Source organism: Tachypleus tridentatus, chromosome 5 (genome assembly GCF_004210375.1).
Source record: "Tachypleus tridentatus isolate NWPU-2018 chromosome 5, ASM421037v1, whole genome shotgun sequence".
NCBI lineage: Eukaryota > Metazoa > Arthropoda > Merostomata > Xiphosura > Limulidae > Tachypleus > Tachypleus tridentatus.
Genome location: NC_134829.1, coordinates 49,771,927 through 49,789,774, shown reverse-complemented (window position 1 = coordinate 49,789,774; position 17,848 = coordinate 49,771,927). Strand labels below are relative to the sequence as shown.

The window sequence follows — 17,848 nt, the reverse complement described above, 5'->3', positions numbered from 1 at the left end:
TTACTTCATGTAGCTGTCGAAAACTATCATGTATATCTTTAATATAGATCTATACACTAATAATAAGTTCATACAAGTGTCATGTTACTTCATGTAGCTGTCGAAAACTGTCATGTATATCTTTAATATAGATCTATACACTATTAATAAGTTCATACAAGTGTCATGTTACTTCATGTAGCTGTCGAAAACTGTCATGTATATCTTTAATATAGATCTATACACTAATAATAAGTTCATACAAGTGTCATGTTACTTCATGTAGCTGTCGAAAACTGTCATGTCTATCTTTAATATAGATCTATACACTAATAATAAGTTCATAAAAGTGTCATGTTACTTCATGTAGCTGTCGAAAACTGTCATGTATATCTTTAATATAGATCTATACACTAATAATAAGTTCATACAAGTGTCATGTTACTTCATGTAGCTGTCGAAAACTGTCATGTATATCTTTAATATAGATCTATACACTAATAATAAGTTAATACAAGTGTCATGTTACTTTATGTAGCTGTTGAAAACTATCATGTATATCTTTAATATAGATCTATACACTAATAATAAGTTAATACAAGTGTCATGTTACTTCATGTTGCTGTTGAAAACTATCATGTATATCTTCAATATAGATTTATACACTAATAATAAGTTCATACAAGTGTCATGTTACTTCATGTAGCTGTCGAAAACTGTCATGTATATCTTTAATATAGATCTATACACTAATAATAAGTTAATACAAGTGTCATGTTACTTCATGTAGCTGTCGAAAACTGTCATGTATATCTTTAATATAGATCTATACACTAATAATAAGTTAATACAAGTGTCATGTTACTTCATGTAGCTGTCGAAAACTGTCATGTATATCTTTAATATAGATCTATACACTAATAATAAGTTAATACAAGTGTCATGTTACTTCATGTAGCTGTCGAAAACTGTCATGTATATCTTTAATATAGATCTATACATTAATAATAAGTTAATACAAGTGTCATGTTACTTCATGTAGCTGTCGAAAACTGTCATGTGTATCTTTAATATAGATCTATACACTAATAATAAGTTAATACAACGTGTCATGTTACTTCATGTAGCTGTCGAAAACTGTTATGTGTATCTTTAATATAGATCTATACATTAATAATAAGTTAATACAAGTGTCATGTTACTTCATGTAGCTGTCGAAAACTATCATGTATATCTTTAATATAGATCTATACACTAATAATAAGTTCATACAAGTGTCATGTTACTTCATGTAGCTGTCGAAAACTGTCATGTATATCTTTAATATAGATCTATACACTAATAATAAGTTCATACAAGTGTCATGTTACTTCATGTAGCTGTCGAAAACTGTCATGTCTATCTTTAATATAGATCTATACACTAATAATAAGTTCATAAAAGTGTCATGTTACTTCATGTAGCTGTCGAAAACTGTCATGTATATCTTTAATATAGATCTATACACTAATAATAAGTTCATACAAGTGTCATGTTACTTCATGTAGCTGTCGAAAACTGTCATGTATATCTTTAATATAGATCTATACACTAATAATAAGTTAATACAAGTGTCATGTTACTTTATGTAGCTGTTGAAAACTATCATGTATATCTTTAATATAGATCTATACACTAATAATAAGTTAATACAAGTGTCATGTTACTTCATGTTGCTGTTGAAAACTATCATGTATATCTTCAATATAGATCTATACACTAATAATAAGTTCATACAAGTGTCATGTTACTTCATGTAGCTGTCGAAAACTGTCATGTATATCTTTAATATAGATCTATACACTAATAATAAGTTAATACAAGTGTCATGTTACTTCATGTAGCTGTCGAAAACTGTCATGTATATCTTTAATATAGATCTATACACTAATAATAAGTTAATACAAGTGTCATGTTACTTCATGTTGCTGTTGAAAACTGTCATGTATATCTTTAATATAGATCTATACATTAATAATAAGTTCATACAAGTGTCATGTTACTTCATGTAGCTGTCGAAAACTGTCATGTATATCTTTAATATAGATCTATACACTAATAATAAGTTCATACAAGTGTCATGTTACTTCATGTAGCTGTCGAAAACTGTCATGTATATCTTTAATATAGATCTATACACTAATAATAAGTTCATACAAGTGTCATGTTACTTCATGTAGCTGTTGAAAACTGTTATGTATATCTTTAATATAGATCTGTACACTAATTAACTTTATAAAAGTGTCATGTTGCTCCATATGGAGCTACAATGTTGTCCAGACTTCTGTTTAATTTTATGTTTCTTTTAGGTTTTGTCAGTTAATTCTGGCTTTTAAAACGTATTAAGTCCATTGAAAGAGGTGTAAACTTTCAAAATCGTTAAGAAATGAATTTACAAAGAATAAATAAAAACAACAAAAACTAAATTTTAGGAAGATCACGGAAATAATGTTTATGGAATAAACAGTTGTGATGTGTGTTGAACTGTAAACAGTTGTGATGTGTGTTGAACTGTAAACAGTTCTGATATGTGTTGAACTGTAAAGAGTTCTGATATGTGTTATACTGTAAACAGTTGTGATGTGTGTTGAACTGTAAACAGTTGTGATATGTGTTATACTGTAAATAGTTGTGATGTGTGTTGAACTGTAAACAGTTGTGATATGTGTTATACTGTAAACAGTTGTGATGTGTGTTGAACTGTAAACAGTTGTGATATGTGTTGAACTGTAAACAGTTGTGATATTTGGTATACTGTAAACAGTTGTGATGTGTGTTGAACTGTAAACAGTTGTGATGTGTGTTGAACTGTAAACAGTTGTGATATGTGTTATACTGTAAACAGTTGTGATGTGTGTTGAACTGCAAACAGTTGTGATGTGTGTTGAACTGTAAACAGTTCTGATATGTGTTGAACTGTAAACAGTTGTGATGTGTGTTGAACTGTAAACAGTTGTGATGTGTGTTGAACTGTAAACAGTTGTGATATGTGTTATACTGTAAATAGTTGTGATGTGTGTTGAACTGTAAACAGTTCTGATATGTGTTGAACTGTAAACAGTTGTGATGTGTGTTGGACTGTAAACAGTTGTGATGTGTGTTATACTGTAAACAGTTGTGATGTGTGTTGAACTGTAAACAGTTGTGATATGTGTTATACTGTAAACAGTTGTGATATGTGTTATACTGTAAACAGTTGTGATGTGTGTTGAACTGTAAACAGTTGTGATATGTGTTGAACTGTAAACAGTTGTGATGTGTGTTGAACTGTAAACAGTTGTGATATGTGTTATACTGTAAACAGTTGTGATGTGTGTTGAACTGTAAATAGTTGTGATGTGTGTTAAACTGTAAACAGTTGTGATGTGTGTTGAACTGTAAACAGTTGTGATATGTGTTGAACTGGAAATAGTTCCAATTTATGTGTCTGGTCTTATAGCTCATTATGTAGCTTCGTATCTCACAACAAATAAGTTCCTTGGTTTACAAATAAAGAGACTGTTTATCTGTAAACAGATCCGTTACCTGTCTCAGGGATTATGTAGCTTCGTATCTCACAACAAATAAGTTCCTTGGTTTCTAGATAAAGAAATTGCTCAACTGATCATGTTTACAACCTGTAATGTATTAAAATATAATCTTAAAATTGTTTTCTGTAGTTAATTATGTATGGTATAGAGAAGAAATTTTCTATATTAAAAATGTTATTTTTTATGTATGATATAGATGGATAAACATGTAATAACATAAAACATACATGAGTTGTTAGTTTTTTGGTCTGAAATGTTATCGATCTATGCGGAGTAGAAACATGTCTTGGCCTGGTGGTTAGACGCTCAACCTGCGGTTTTTAGTTCACCGTGCATGAATATTCCGTTTTAGCTTTCGTAGCGTTAGAGTTTGGCCGTCAATCCCACGATTTATTAGTAAAAGGGTAAACCAAGAGGGGCGTTGGACGGTGATGACTAGCCGATCTCCCTGTTACATTGCACAACAAAGTTTTTGCTTCTTGAACACTGTTGGGTTTTCCTTATAGATTTTTGGCTGCTGATCACGAAAATCACATCCAAATTTGCCCATCATGTACCGTTTCATCGAAATCTTCAGTTTTGTCATGTTTTTTCTTATATTTGTGTCCAAAGATTTTCGTTTCTGTAAGAGACCTATGAACAATGTTTTGTGCAATCTGGGCATGTCCAGGCATGAAACCAGGCCAGGTTGGAAGCTGTTCTGTGGAAGTATGCAGCCGAGGCATGTCAGCTTGACACTGTCTAAGTAGGCTATAAAAGTGGCTTGCATACACAGATGCTGCTCATTGAATTAATATAGACCTTATAGTGTGTACGTATTGTTTCAAGTACTGTACTGTAATAAGTAGGTTAGATGTTACAGACGTTTTATAGGGCGATTGATGTCGGTCAATATGTCTCCTCAATGTCGTAACAGCCGCGATACAGTCTGCTATATTTGTAGCGAATATACTCTTGTTCATCAGAGACGCTCAATGACTTCTCTTGTGAAGAAAACATATCATCTGTACTTCGGCTGTGCAATTGGTGATCAAGACCAGGAATGGGCGCCTCACATTTGTTGTGCTGTCTGTCTGAGAGCTTGGCTCAGAGGCACTCGAAAGACAATGTCGTTTGCTGTCGATGATATGGCGAGAACAGAAAGACAGTGACAGACTGTTATTTCTGTTTGACTACTGTGTATGGTTTTTCTGCCAAAAACAAAAGTAGTTTCAATACCCTAATCTGCCTTCAGCAATCAGACCCGTGCCACATGACGACAGTCTTCCAATTCGAAACCACCAGAGGAATGGACCTTAGACGAACCAGATGAAGAAACTGTAATGCAGAGAACTGGCAGTGACATTGATCCAGATTTTGAACCGTGCTCCTCAGGTGATCCACATCTCATAACACAGTCAGAATTAAACGATCTGGTCAGAGATTTGGGTCTGTCAAAAGCAAAAGCCGAATTGCTGTGTTTGAGACTGCAGGAATGGTGTTTGCTGTCACCAAGTACAAAAATTTTTGTTTTCCGAAGCCGCCAAGATGATATAACCAAATTCTTTGCACAAGTTGACAGTCTCAGTTTCTGTGTTTACATCGAAGGATTGTTCTCTGCTTTGGGTTGTGACCATGACCCGCAAGAGTGGCGTCTCTTTATTGATTCATTAATGTTAAGCCTCAAAGCTGTTCTGTTGCACAATGACAACGTTCACTCTTCAATACCTGCTGGCTATTCGGCACACATGAAAGATACCTACGAGAACATGGAAATGTTGCTGAAGCACATCCAGTACAGCAAGTACAACTGGAATATCTGTGGAGATCTGAAAGTCGTTGCTCTGTTACTGGGACTGCAGCTCGGCTATACAAAGTACTGTTGTTTCATCTGTGAATGGGACAGTCGTGCCAAAGAGTCACATTATTCTAGACAGAGCTGGCCAATCCGTAAAAAATTAGTTCCAGGACAGAAAAATGTGGCGCATGAACCGCTTGTCGATCCGGCAAAGATTTTTTTGCCTCATCTTCACATAAAATTGGGACTTATGAAGAATTTCGTGAAAGCGATGAAAAAGAAGGCGAAGGTTTTCGTTATTTAGGTCAAATGTTTCCAAGAATAACTAAGGCCAAGATCAAAGAGGGCATTTTTGTTGGCCCTCAGATCAGACATGTTATGAGTGACAAGCGGTTCGAAGATCTGTTAGTTGTGCCGGTAAAGATTGCCTGGAAAGCCTTCAAAGACGTTGTTGACAATTTTATCGGCAATTACAGAGCCGCACATTACATTTAGCTGGTAGACAAACTTCTCAAAGCATACAAAACAATGAAGTGCAACATGTCACTCAAGATTCATTTCCTCCACTCACACTTGGACTTTTTCTCCGCAAGTCTCGGTGCTGTCAGTGACGAACACGGGGAAAGTTTTCACAAGGCCATTGCTACGATAGAAAAACGATATCAGGGCAACTGTAATCCGTCAATGCTTGCTGACTACTGTTGGACACTGCACCGGACATTGAATACAAACGAAAATCAGGAGCAAAACACTTTTAATTATGTTGAACTTAATAGCGTATTAGAAACATAAACGCAATTAAATACGTTAATGCCAGTAAACAGTTAACTGTCTATTTCTCAGAGTTTCTACGTGATGAAGCAAAACCAAAACTATGTTTGTGCGTATCCACCAGATACCTGTCACAATCAGCAACAACCTTTCAAAAGAAATTGTTGTACAGTATCAGTTACTACTAAATTAGGGAAAGTCGCCTGGAAAGGAAACTGGATGTACCAGGTTAATCTTTCCAAAATCACCGATGATACATCTAAGGTTGTATGTTTCCTCGCGATTAAAAAACATAGGACAGCTGATTTATTAGTCTGTCTGTTGCCACAGGTTGTTGTTAGGTTCTGGTTTAACACGAGCTGGTTGACTTTGGTAGAATTATTTTGGCGAATTTCCTAAAGACTTAATTTAAATGCACAATAAATAAGACAAAATGTTCGAATTTGTACGCAAATACAGTCGCACTGCCTTAATCAGCTAATAAGGGACCCAATAAGTTACTGACAAGTTGTGTGAACACGAATATGAATGAACGAGATGCTTAGTACAACCTACAACAGGGACACCTTTTCCATGCGGCACTACGGTTATACCATTGTACTGACGAACAGTTGCTGTGATATGGCTCAAAATAGTAGAAAGAGGCGACCCACGTACCCTTTATAACATAAAATGTTAATGCCTACATTACTGGGTATTTTTGTTCGCTTGTGCTAATAAAGTTATACTGGTTAACTGACTAGTGCTAGGAACTTTATTTTAACTAGACTGTTGAGTAACCACTTAAATATTAACTTATTTAAACTGCTCATTTTATCTCTGATCTCGAATTTGTTTGTTTGTTGTTGGTTTCTTGTTGGTTTTTTATTTTTTTAGGGAAAAGTTCTGTTACTACGCAGGATCCAAGTGGTTTGACCTCGTTTGATGACAAGTTAAGACAATCAGAATAAGTATATTTTTTTATTCACAAAATGTATTGTTTATTCGTCTTTAGCACATCAAGGTCTATGTTTGAGAACGTGAGCTTATCGCACGTGAGATATTAAGATGAATGCCTATATTTTAAACGCATTGTTTGTATTTCTCTTAAGCACGTTCTTATCACCTCGTGATACAACACTAACTTTGGTAACGAATCTCATTCGTCACTATTCTATTACATTTCCTTGTTTAAGTTCTGGTTTTGGTTTGGACGTGTACAGCACATGGTTGCTCTGACATAGTAGTTTATAGTAAATACAAATTTCAGACGGCTGTTGTATTTGCTTATTCTTTTTTTTTTTTTTTTTTGTTTAATTTCGCGCTAAAATATCCGCCGTCCATCATCTTGTGGACTACACTTTATCAACTAAATAATGAGATTGACTACAGTATATTAACGCCCCGTCTAGCAGTGATCTAGCAGGTTATATCCGCGTAGTAGATATGGATTCTGAGATATTAGGTTATCAATCTACAGTATATACGATACCTGATATATTAGGTTTGTTATCTGTGGTAACTACGGTAACCGTACGGTTTCAGAATGAAATATTAGAATCTTTGTAACATGTGTCTCCAGTGACACAGCGGAATGTCTGCGGACTTACAACGTTAGAAACCGGTTTTCGATATCCGTGGTGGGCAGAGTACAGATAGCTCATTGCACAGTTTTGTACTTAAGCCTAAAAAAACAAACTCTAACATGTATTTATGTTTATTCTCGAATATTAAGTTTATTATATCTACAACATTATTAGACTAACGAATGCCAAAATTAAATAAATCTTTTTACAAGTTAGATAAGACGTGGAAGAAACAGATGTCTTGTTACCCATACAGTATAAATAAATACTACTGCTAGATTGAGTTGATGTCAAAGACCATTAGATTTCAAATATAACCATCCTTATTTGTAGAACTGACTACAAAATACGCAGCCAGCGCGTAACGTCTGTGACTCAAGGCTAACGTATTGTGAATCCATGCAGCCATTAGTGAATCATGAAATACGAAACGAAGTTTCTAGAAGTTATCGACTCCATGAGAGCACTTGTCACTGATGTCTTTGGCCACCTAGATATTATCTAGCATTAGGTGGTCTTAGAACGGATGTTGTTGTCTACTTAATTAAAAGCAACACCTTAGTTATCGAGGGGAATCGAACCCGAGGTGTTGTGCGCTCGCAAAATCAGCGCTGACCCGTTTGGAAACCTGAGAATGAAAACTGTAGTAAAAGAGTTAACTGGTGAGAGGAACTCAGATTTGTTTGTATCGTATAAAACAAATCAAGATCACTGAATAGATCATAGATCATTCTTACTTTGATGTTTTACCAAATACTTTAGTGAACGCTGAAGAAATATATCCGACATTACAGTTAGATTTGTATTATTAGGTAAAAATATTATAAATGTCGATATAAGTACTTTATGACTTATAGATAATATATAATTATGTAATGTATTATTTGTTGTCTGGACCTGGAGAATTTGGCGACGTTAAGTAATTATGGACATGAGTATTCACAGAGAGGTTTAACACACATCTCTGGACATCAGTATTCACAGACAGGTTAGACATACGTCTCTGGACATGAGTATTTACAGACAGGTCTGACACACATCTCTGGACATCAGTATTCACAGACAAGTCTGACACACATCTCTGGACATCAGTATTTAAAGACAGGTCAGATATACGTCTCTGAATATGAATGCAGACAATTGACGACACACATCTTACATTGACCCTCAGTGGCCGAGAGGTTATTATACAGGTTTATAATGCTGATATTCGGGTTTAGATTACCCATAATGTGCAGAGAAGAAATGTGTAAGTTCGTGTTTAAAAACTGGGAAACCAAATATCAGTCTTGAATAGTTTAATATTTTGCTTTTAATGTTACTATCACGACAAAATCAGGTTACAGTGATACAATATGTGAGCCTGAATGAGTTTTCTCATGTGGATAACTATATATATGATAGATCCAGGTCCCACACGTTCTTATTTCATCTATAATTGGTAAAACTGACGACGTGGGACTTTTATACAATTCTTACGTGTTCAATTCTTATTGTTTGTTTTCAGCTGAATTTAGTTAGTTGTTTTAGAGTAAACCTACAATGTTTTCACCACAGATTTTAGAGTTGTAAGCCTGTAAACTTGAGGATTAATGGTTAGAACACTGTTATTTAGGAAGCTCTTCCAAATAGCCACGTCATCTGCGTATTAACATGGAAAACAATAGCATATGTCCGAAAGTGGCTAGTTTCTTACACAAATTGTTGTTCCTCGCTGGTAAAGCGGTAAGTCTACGGATTTACATCGCTAAAATTAGGGATTCGATTCCCGTCGGTGGACTCAGCAGATAGCCCAATGTGACCTTACTATAAGAAAAAAACACACACACACATTGTTTTATAGTATAATTCTGTTAACGGCTTTATTAGGGTCACAAAGAAAGGAAAGAAGTTACAAAATAATAATGTTCTAAGAACTCCATTAGAAGTTATAAGTACGACTAAGTTGATGTAAATGAAACAACAGTTTTATACGATAATTTCTCAGAAAGAACGGTCCAAGAACACTTTTTACGTTATTATGAAGACAAAAATGTCAGTTACAATGGAATAAGTGTTTCAGTTCTGTCCAACATCTGAGAATTATCATCTTTATGAGATTTGTTTGTTTATTTTGAATTTCTCACAAAGCTACACAATAGGCTATCTTTGCTTTGTTCACCAGAGTATCGAAACACAGTTTTTAGCGGGGTTAGTCCCTGTGACACTGGGTGTCGACCTAAAGCAGCTAAAAACTGAATGGTTACTATATATTCTAAAAACTGATTCAGAAGTTGTGTTCTAAATTACTACCGTGTTTCTCCGAAAATAAGACAGGGCTTATATTAATTTTCACTCCAAAATATGACACTAGGGCTTATTTTCGGGGGATGTCTTATTTTGATATATTAAAAAAATGAAGTTACAAAGTAAAACTATTAAACTAACCATTTAAAATAAACTATTATTAAACTATTAAACTAACTGATTAATACTTAAACAAACTAATTAACTAACTATTAAACTAATTAATAAATTAATTTTTTTTTATTTCTTTCCTCTTCCTGCCACTCTTAACTAGGGCTTATTTTAAGGGTAGGGCTTATATTAAAACTATCCCCCAAAATCACACTAGGTCTTATTTTATGGGTAGGTCTTATTATCGGAGAAACACGGTAGTTTCGATTGTATTATTTAGTAATAAACTTTTTCAAAGTAAAGTTCGTGTGTTTTTTTTAATCCACAACGTTATCTCTCATGTATATATGGCACCCATGGTTTTATATTATATATGTTTAGACTTATATTTCAACTTATGTAAATATGTTTGAACTTTATAATAGTTAAGATGCCCTTGGTCCATCTTGGTTAGGTGTTAGGGCGCTTGACACGTAATCTGAGGATTGTGGGTTCGAATTCTCGTCACACCAAACATGCTCGCCCTTTCATCCGTGGGGACGTTATAATGCTACAACTGAATCCCATTATTTGATGGTAAAAGAGCAGCCCAAGATTTGGGGTAAGTGGTCATCAATAATTGCCTCCTCTTTAGACTTACACTGCTAAATTAGGAACGACTAGCGCAGATAGCTCTCGTGTAGCTATGTGTGATATTCAAAACAAATAAATAAACATACAGCACGTTCGAATCACCGTCACACCAAACATGCTCGTCTGTTCAGCCGTGGGGGCGTTATGACGTGACGGTCAATCCCACTATTCTTTGGTAAAAGAGTAGCCCAAGATTTGGGGTGGATGGTGGTGAATATCTCTTTAGTCTTACACTACTATATTAGGGACGACTAGTGCAGGTAGCTCTCATGTAGCTCTGTGCGATATTCAAAACAAACGTACAGCACGTTAGAATCCTCGTCACAACAAACGTGCTCGCCCCTCAGATCAAGGGCCAATTAAAGGCTAAATCAGTTAATGTTAAAGTTATTTCCTTTCCTTAAACTTCACTATGTGTACAATTTTACCCTATGGCAATATTTCAACTTCAGTTGGATAGTTGTACGATGATCTAACGTACAATTTTTTAGAAATCGCAAATAAGAGTGGTAAATATGGTAAACGATACAACAACTCAAGTGTGACAGCAATAAGCCATTGTAAATTGTAGTTCATTTAAACAATAATTAGCCTACAATATCTTCTTACACGAAATACAATTTAAGTGTAATTGTACGTTAATTGTTGTAATTCTATCTTTTTGGGGGGACAATAATTTATTTCTCACAGTAATATAACGCCATATGGAATTAAGATATGGTTTTCTATTCCAAACACTGGCTAAAACAAAACAAAACAGCAAGACATTCAATGTGGGTAGCGTTGGATTTATTTTGGAATTTTTTCTTAATTTTTAAAAACGAGGTCACCTTTCATATCACTGAATCCTTGGAATCCTAAAGGCAAAGAAATATATATTTTTTTCAATCTCATTATTTCCCGTAACAATCCTTCTTTTGATAAAACTATAATTTTTTCCCTGTACATTTGTTAAGATTGTAACTCAGAAAAAAACATCCTTGTTTGAAAAATTAATTATTTTTTAGAATCTTTTGATTTCTTTTTGATAAAACTCATTTTTTTCTTTGCTGGAGCTACAACTGGGTCCTCACCAGAACTTTGAGAGGTCAGTTTTGTAGGTGACTTAAGATCAACCTCATCACATTGTGTCTTTTCTTCACACGTGCTATCTACTGGTGAATTTATGAACGTTTTTTTTAAAACTTTGTCAGCACTGTCAAAGGTCACTTCTTCTAGAAGGGCTAAGTTCTGTGTGAATTCAACTGCTTTCTCTTCAGTTGACTTATCAATATTCATAGCAATCTCCAGAATGTCTATAAACTCTTTTATTTCTTTAAGAAGTTCCTCGCGTTTTTCCTCACAACTTTTCAGGTTTTCCATATTTTCTAAAAGAGCGCCACCTTGCTGTTTATCTTTTTCCAGAGTCGATTTTATTTTTTGACAGTTTTTTTTATTGATGAATGATTCTGCAACATTTGCCCCTCGAGAAGTTAACTCGCCAGCAGCCATTAAAGCAACGCCACCTGCACTTAAACCTAAGGAGAAGCCCCCAGTAATGGGGGGCTAAACTATCACCGGCATCAACCACCTTGCCAGCTATTTTACCCAATTTGTTAGCAGAATGAGCAATTTTTGCGGTTCTTACGCCAAAAGTATTCTCTTTCAAGTAAGTTTGTAAATTTTTGAGAGACTTAATGGTTCTTTCTCGTGTAGAAATCCAGACTAGAAAATTTTCAATGAAATGCGCACGAGCTGTTTCATCTTCCAGGAGATATTTTCTCAGTTCATCGTGAATTTGTTTTATGTCTTTAAGTATGTTTTGACAATCAGAACAGCTTTCTTGAAGAATTTCGTTTTTGAAATGTTCCTGTAAAGAGACAATTTAAACGCGTGTTACTTTATTAATATTTTATATTCAAAGCATTTCACGTCACTACAATTTAATTTCAAATTTATCTATTTGGTTCCAACGTAACTAATTATTATATTGGTATAGGTAGTAAAATTTTATTTTAATAAAAGTTTTAATACTCATACCAGCCGTCTTAAGATAAATTTTACTTCAAGTTGGTTTTTTGTTATCACCTTGTTTTACACCAACTTAATTAACTTGAATGTAACTTGAAACAATGTCTAAAAATAGTTGGTACGGTTATATCATTGTGGACAGCGCCATCTACCGGATTGTTAGTCTGAGGTTAGGCAGATTCTTTTCGTGTCGTGAAAGAAAAATAGAGAATGTAGCAATAAAAAAGAGAAAGTATCACGTCACGCACTTTGATGCTGTTGGTGCGTTATAATTGTAACTGTCACTGTTCATCCTGACGAAAGTTATTCATGGATTAGCAGCGTGTAGGGCTAAATAGCTAGCACTTCAAACCTGCGGGTGATTAGCGCAGGCATCCCTCTAACGTTTTTTTTGTTAAACGTATCAATAGCAAATACACATAGAAACTCTGGCTGTCAAAACATTTTCTGGATATAGAATGTTCCAGTTTCATATTTTTACAAAACGAACATGGTACTATGCACAACGCTTTAATGGATGCAGTCAGGACATAAAACTGAATGAAAGAAACTTTTTAGACCAGTTTAGAAAATTGTTGAAATAGATAAAGAATATTTAAAGGTTATACTTTATGCTTTATTCAAAACAAATTAATTGGAGATGCTTGTTTTTTTTGAATTTCGCACAAAGCAACTCGAGGGCTATCTGTGCTAGCCGTCCCTAATTTAGCAGTGTAAGACTAGAGGGAATGTAGCTAGTCATCACCACCCACTGCCAATTCTTGGGCTACTCTTTTAGCAACGAATAGTGGGATTGATCGTAACATTATAACGCCCCCACGGCTGAAAGGGCGAGCATGTTTGGCGCGACGGGGATGCGAACCCGCGACCCTCAGATTACGAGTCGCACGCCTTAACGCGCTTGGCCATGCCGGGCCCTTGGAGATGCTTTTTAAAATCCGAGAAAATATATAACGCACGTACGCACGTAACATTTCGTCTCATTGCAAAAATATATACTGTAGTCAAGTGTTGATTTGTTAGTAATACGTTAATCGAATATGTTAAAACATTATTATATTTGAGCACAAATAAAGACTTAAAATATATATATGTACATAATCATAATGACCATGCGATGATGAATAATCACACCAAACATGTACATGTATATATAATTTTTAATAAAACTAGAGATAAATCTAATAATCTATTAGATAGTTAGGAAGTTTTCTACATTTTTCCACATTGTTGTTGATGTCACCAACCTAAATGTTTAAAGCATGTGCTATAAATATCATTTTATATTATTGTATTGGTTTCCATTGTTGGTCAGATAATATGAAGACTGAGAAATCCAGTCTATTTGTACAGCTAGCGTTCACTGATAGGCCTGATGTCACACATAAACTACATCTAACAAAAATTCTAGTTACTTACTAATTTCATGTCCTTTTGTTTTGGAACCCAGACTGTGTGCTAAGTACCTGTCTACCAATAACAGACAAGTTGACCAAATCAAACACTAATACTCATTAACCAAATAACAAATTCAATCAATTAGTAATTCACTCTAGCACTTAATAACTCAAGTTACATAATCTTTGTTTGTGTATAACACTCATATTATTTCCTAATCTTTCTAAAAGGCTTCAGACGTTAAGTCCACGCCCGTCACATTACGTATAAACCTTCTTTAAGCTAAACAACCATGGAAATTTCTAAAAAGACCTGGAATACAAACACAGGTTATAACCATGCGATTGTTCATTTCATTAAACTCGGTAAATAAATTAAAATATTAGTAAGTAAACTTTATTTCGGAATATTGGTCATTTCTTCCACCTAACTATAAACAGTCGTTGAACTTCAGAGTGCTTTGTTTATTTTATAAATTTATAGCGAAGCCACAATGAGCTATGTGACGTGTTCACCGTAAGGAATCGAAACCCAGATGTGAGGGATGTAGGTCCGTATGGTTATCACTATTTCATCATGGAACCATCAGAATGATAATGTAACTGTTATGTTTCAAAAACTACAAAGAAAATAACAACTATTGAAAGATACTCGAAAGAACCGTTTTGAAGCAGTGACTATATATTACTCGCTTGTGTGTTCTACACAATTACCAAGAACTGCTATTATTGTTAACAATGAAAAATATAGGTTCGAATATAATACATTTATGTGTGTGTTTTTCTTATAGCAAAGCCACAAAGGGCTATCTGCTCAGCCCACCGAGGGGAATCGAACCCTGATTTTAGCGTTGTAAATCTGGAGACATACCGCTGTACAAGGGGGGTTAATACATTTATATCTAGTGGTACTTTTAACTCGAAGACTGCCACAGAGAATACCGGCGTAAAATAAAAAATATTTCACATACAATACAATAAAACTAAAATCATGTAATACTAACTACACGTGAGAGTAACAAGTTAAGATAAATGCTTTATATCCTCATAACTGATAACACACTCAACCGATCTAGAATAGGCAGTGAACGAAACCAGGATACTATCTTGAAAAATTTAAATAAGCTACTTGACCGAAACTGACAGGGAGAGACGGTCACATGACCAAGAAATGAAACCCGGTCTTAACAATCATACCTACAGTGCTTCTCGTGAGTGGGAAACATGGTATGTCTAAGGATTTACAACTCTCGAATCTGGATTTCGATTCCACCTATGTTCACAGCAAATAGTTCAATGTGGCTATCCTCTAAAATATAACCAACCAGCAAACTTCTTTAGGGTTTATCTGAAAATGTCAGGCGGAACGAAAGATTTAAATATATTAGTATCTAATAATATTAACGAAAATATTTGTAAATGATGTGGTTTACGCTGTGATTATAAACTACCGTATTTGACATCCAATCGCTATAAATTTATTAAAAGTTTTTTATTTTCTAATGTTGCTTATGGAACATAAATAAAACAAGCAACAAAATATGTAAATTAATATTTCTTTAAACAAAAATAATAACAAACAAACGGAAAGTAATTAAATTATTCCTTATATTAGTAGAAATAATTAAAATTGCTCATAACTGTTTAATAATGTAATTTTATATAATTAATCATATCTTTTTATGAAATGATTTATAAATCAAACTGACACGTAGTGAACCTGCAAATTAGGCCTTTTCTTAACTTTTATTAACACTGATATAAAACTAAATACCTGATGATCGTCGCGAGTGGAAGACGTCACTGAAAATGTTATCATTCGAGGCGTAAGATCGGCCATGTTGAGACAAGTTTTCTTCTTTCCTATGTAACCAGTACTTGGAAAGAGTGACTGGCTGTACCAACCTGTAGTTCAGTGTTAAGTGTGCTTAACCAACGAGGAAGTTTCTTACATTAAAGATATCGTCTCTAGCGATGATTGGTTTCAGAAAACGTCAGGTACGGAAACAAGCGAATCACACACGAAGACACTTTGTAATACCTATTGTTAAGATAGTAGTAACGTTTGTTATGCTTCTTATAACAAGTGCGTTGTTTTATCCTAACAGCTGTACCAAACCTGGGGTTTTTGAGTTATTTTTAGTCTATCATTCAGTAACTTAAATTAATTTAGAAATGACTTATATCTCTAACTCACAGGGTATATTTTCAATCATCCCATTGGTGAAAATATAAACCTATAATATATATATAAAATCACTATATAATTGACCCGCTAAATAATATCTAATAATGAATTAGGCATAATGTCACGACAGAGTTAATATATCTAAATCAATTCAGGTTATGGTATGGTGAATAAAAAAGTACTAAAAAAATCCTCAGATTATAGAAATACTTCACCATTATAATAGGCTTAGCTGTTTATTGACCCAAGTTGTGCTGACGAGTTTTGTATAGGTGAAACTGCAGGCCAAACAAATAATACGTTAAAACCTCTACGTCAGAGATTACGTTTTCAATTTCACCTTCAGTGAAAAATAAAAAACATCTTTCATATATATGTGTGTGTGTGTGTGCGTGTGTGCGTGTGTGTGTCCAGCAATATTATTTTTAGAAAATAACGATATTAACCATTCTATGCAAAGCATTTATTCAAATAAATAGTTTATAAATAGTTCTTAAGTTTGCTATGATCAAATCTTGAATGTTTTATCTGCACCAACTGTACAAATTCTATCCTTCATTTTTCAAAGTACACTATAAGTACTGTTAACATTTATTTTAAAATAAACTTTGAATTGTAGAGATTTAAAGGAAACTAACCTGCTATCTTGAACTTTATCTGAAATATAAAATGAAATGTGGAAACACAGCGTTATAAACACTGCTGTGGACATTCGAGGTGTCTGCCATTCCCTCACAATATACGAGGGCTATATGATCTAGTCGCCCTAATTTAGCAGAGAAAGACTAGAGGGAAGGCAGCTAGTCACCACCACTCACTGCCAACTCGTGGGCTGCTCTTTTACCAACGAATAGTAAAACTGACCATCACATCATAACGCCGCCACTGCTAAAAGGGCGAGCGTGTTTGGTGGAAGATGGAATTAAGCCCGTGACCATCTGGCCACGTCATGCCTTTTACGTTAAAAACATATCAAATAAGCATATTTTTGTCTTTATAAAATATACTGTTCATTCGTCGAGTTACGTTTAATAAATATGAGCTTGTTGTACGTCAGATATTAGTGTGTATAAACTGAAAACTTTGGATGCACTAATATCGCGCTTCATTTCTTACTTTCACATATTACAATTTCAGATGTCATTCTGCATCAGAAATAAAAGTATGTAGTTTTCATTTTGGTCGCTAGGTTACTGTAATATTCCCGTTACATCGTTATTTTCATAAATAAATTTTGGGTATTTGTATGTGAACAAATAATTTAAACATTAGTTCAAGCTATTGATATCATTTTTGGTTTTTTACAACGTCATTTACTTCATCTTAGTATAAAATATATCCGTCCAGTAGGTGGAGCTATGAACGAAACTGCAATGTGTTGTTTTTTTCGCTAATCATCACTTTCGTTTTACAACTTTCAACATTTTTTACACGTAATGAGCTGTTTGACAGCTGATACCTAGGTAGTAGAGTTCTTTGTTTTATATTTAATCACGTATTCTGCTATAACAGCTGAGAACTGAAAAGTAAAAACGAATTATCAGATTGTAGTTCAGAGTTGA

General features: G+C 34.2%; 1 protein-coding gene across 3 annotated transcripts; it reads right to left on the bottom strand.

The window, feature by feature from the left end:
• Positions 1-11,463: 11,463 nt before the first annotated feature.
• LOC143251134 (uncharacterized) lies at positions 11,464-16,028 on the bottom strand. Of its 3 annotated transcripts, XM_076502516.1 has the most exons (3): positions 15,873-16,001; positions 14,121-14,171; positions 11,464-12,540 (listed from the first exon to the last, which is right to left on the bottom strand). In XM_076502516.1, the coding sequence occupies exon 3, from the start codon at positions 12,180-12,182 to the stop codon at positions 11,688-11,690; it is 495 nt and encodes a 164-aa protein (XP_076358631.1). In that variant the 5' UTR covers positions 12,183-12,540; positions 14,121-14,171; positions 15,873-16,001; the 3' UTR covers positions 11,464-11,687. The 3 variants fall into 3 exon arrangements, with proteins under 3 accessions (XP_076358631.1, XP_076358630.1, XP_076358632.1); XM_076502515.1 differs by lacking the exon at positions 14,121-14,171 and having other exon boundaries at positions 15,873-16,028; XM_076502517.1 differs by lacking the exons at positions 14,121-14,171; positions 15,873-16,001 and adding an exon at positions 15,296-15,435.
• Positions 16,029-17,848: the final 1,820 nt, after the last annotated feature.

Excerpts from the sequence above, each read along its gene's own strand:
- LOC143251134 (XM_076502515.1), bottom strand. The coding sequence starts at position 12,182 with ATGGCTGCTGGCGAGTTAACTTCTCGAGGGGCAAATGTTGCAGAATCA.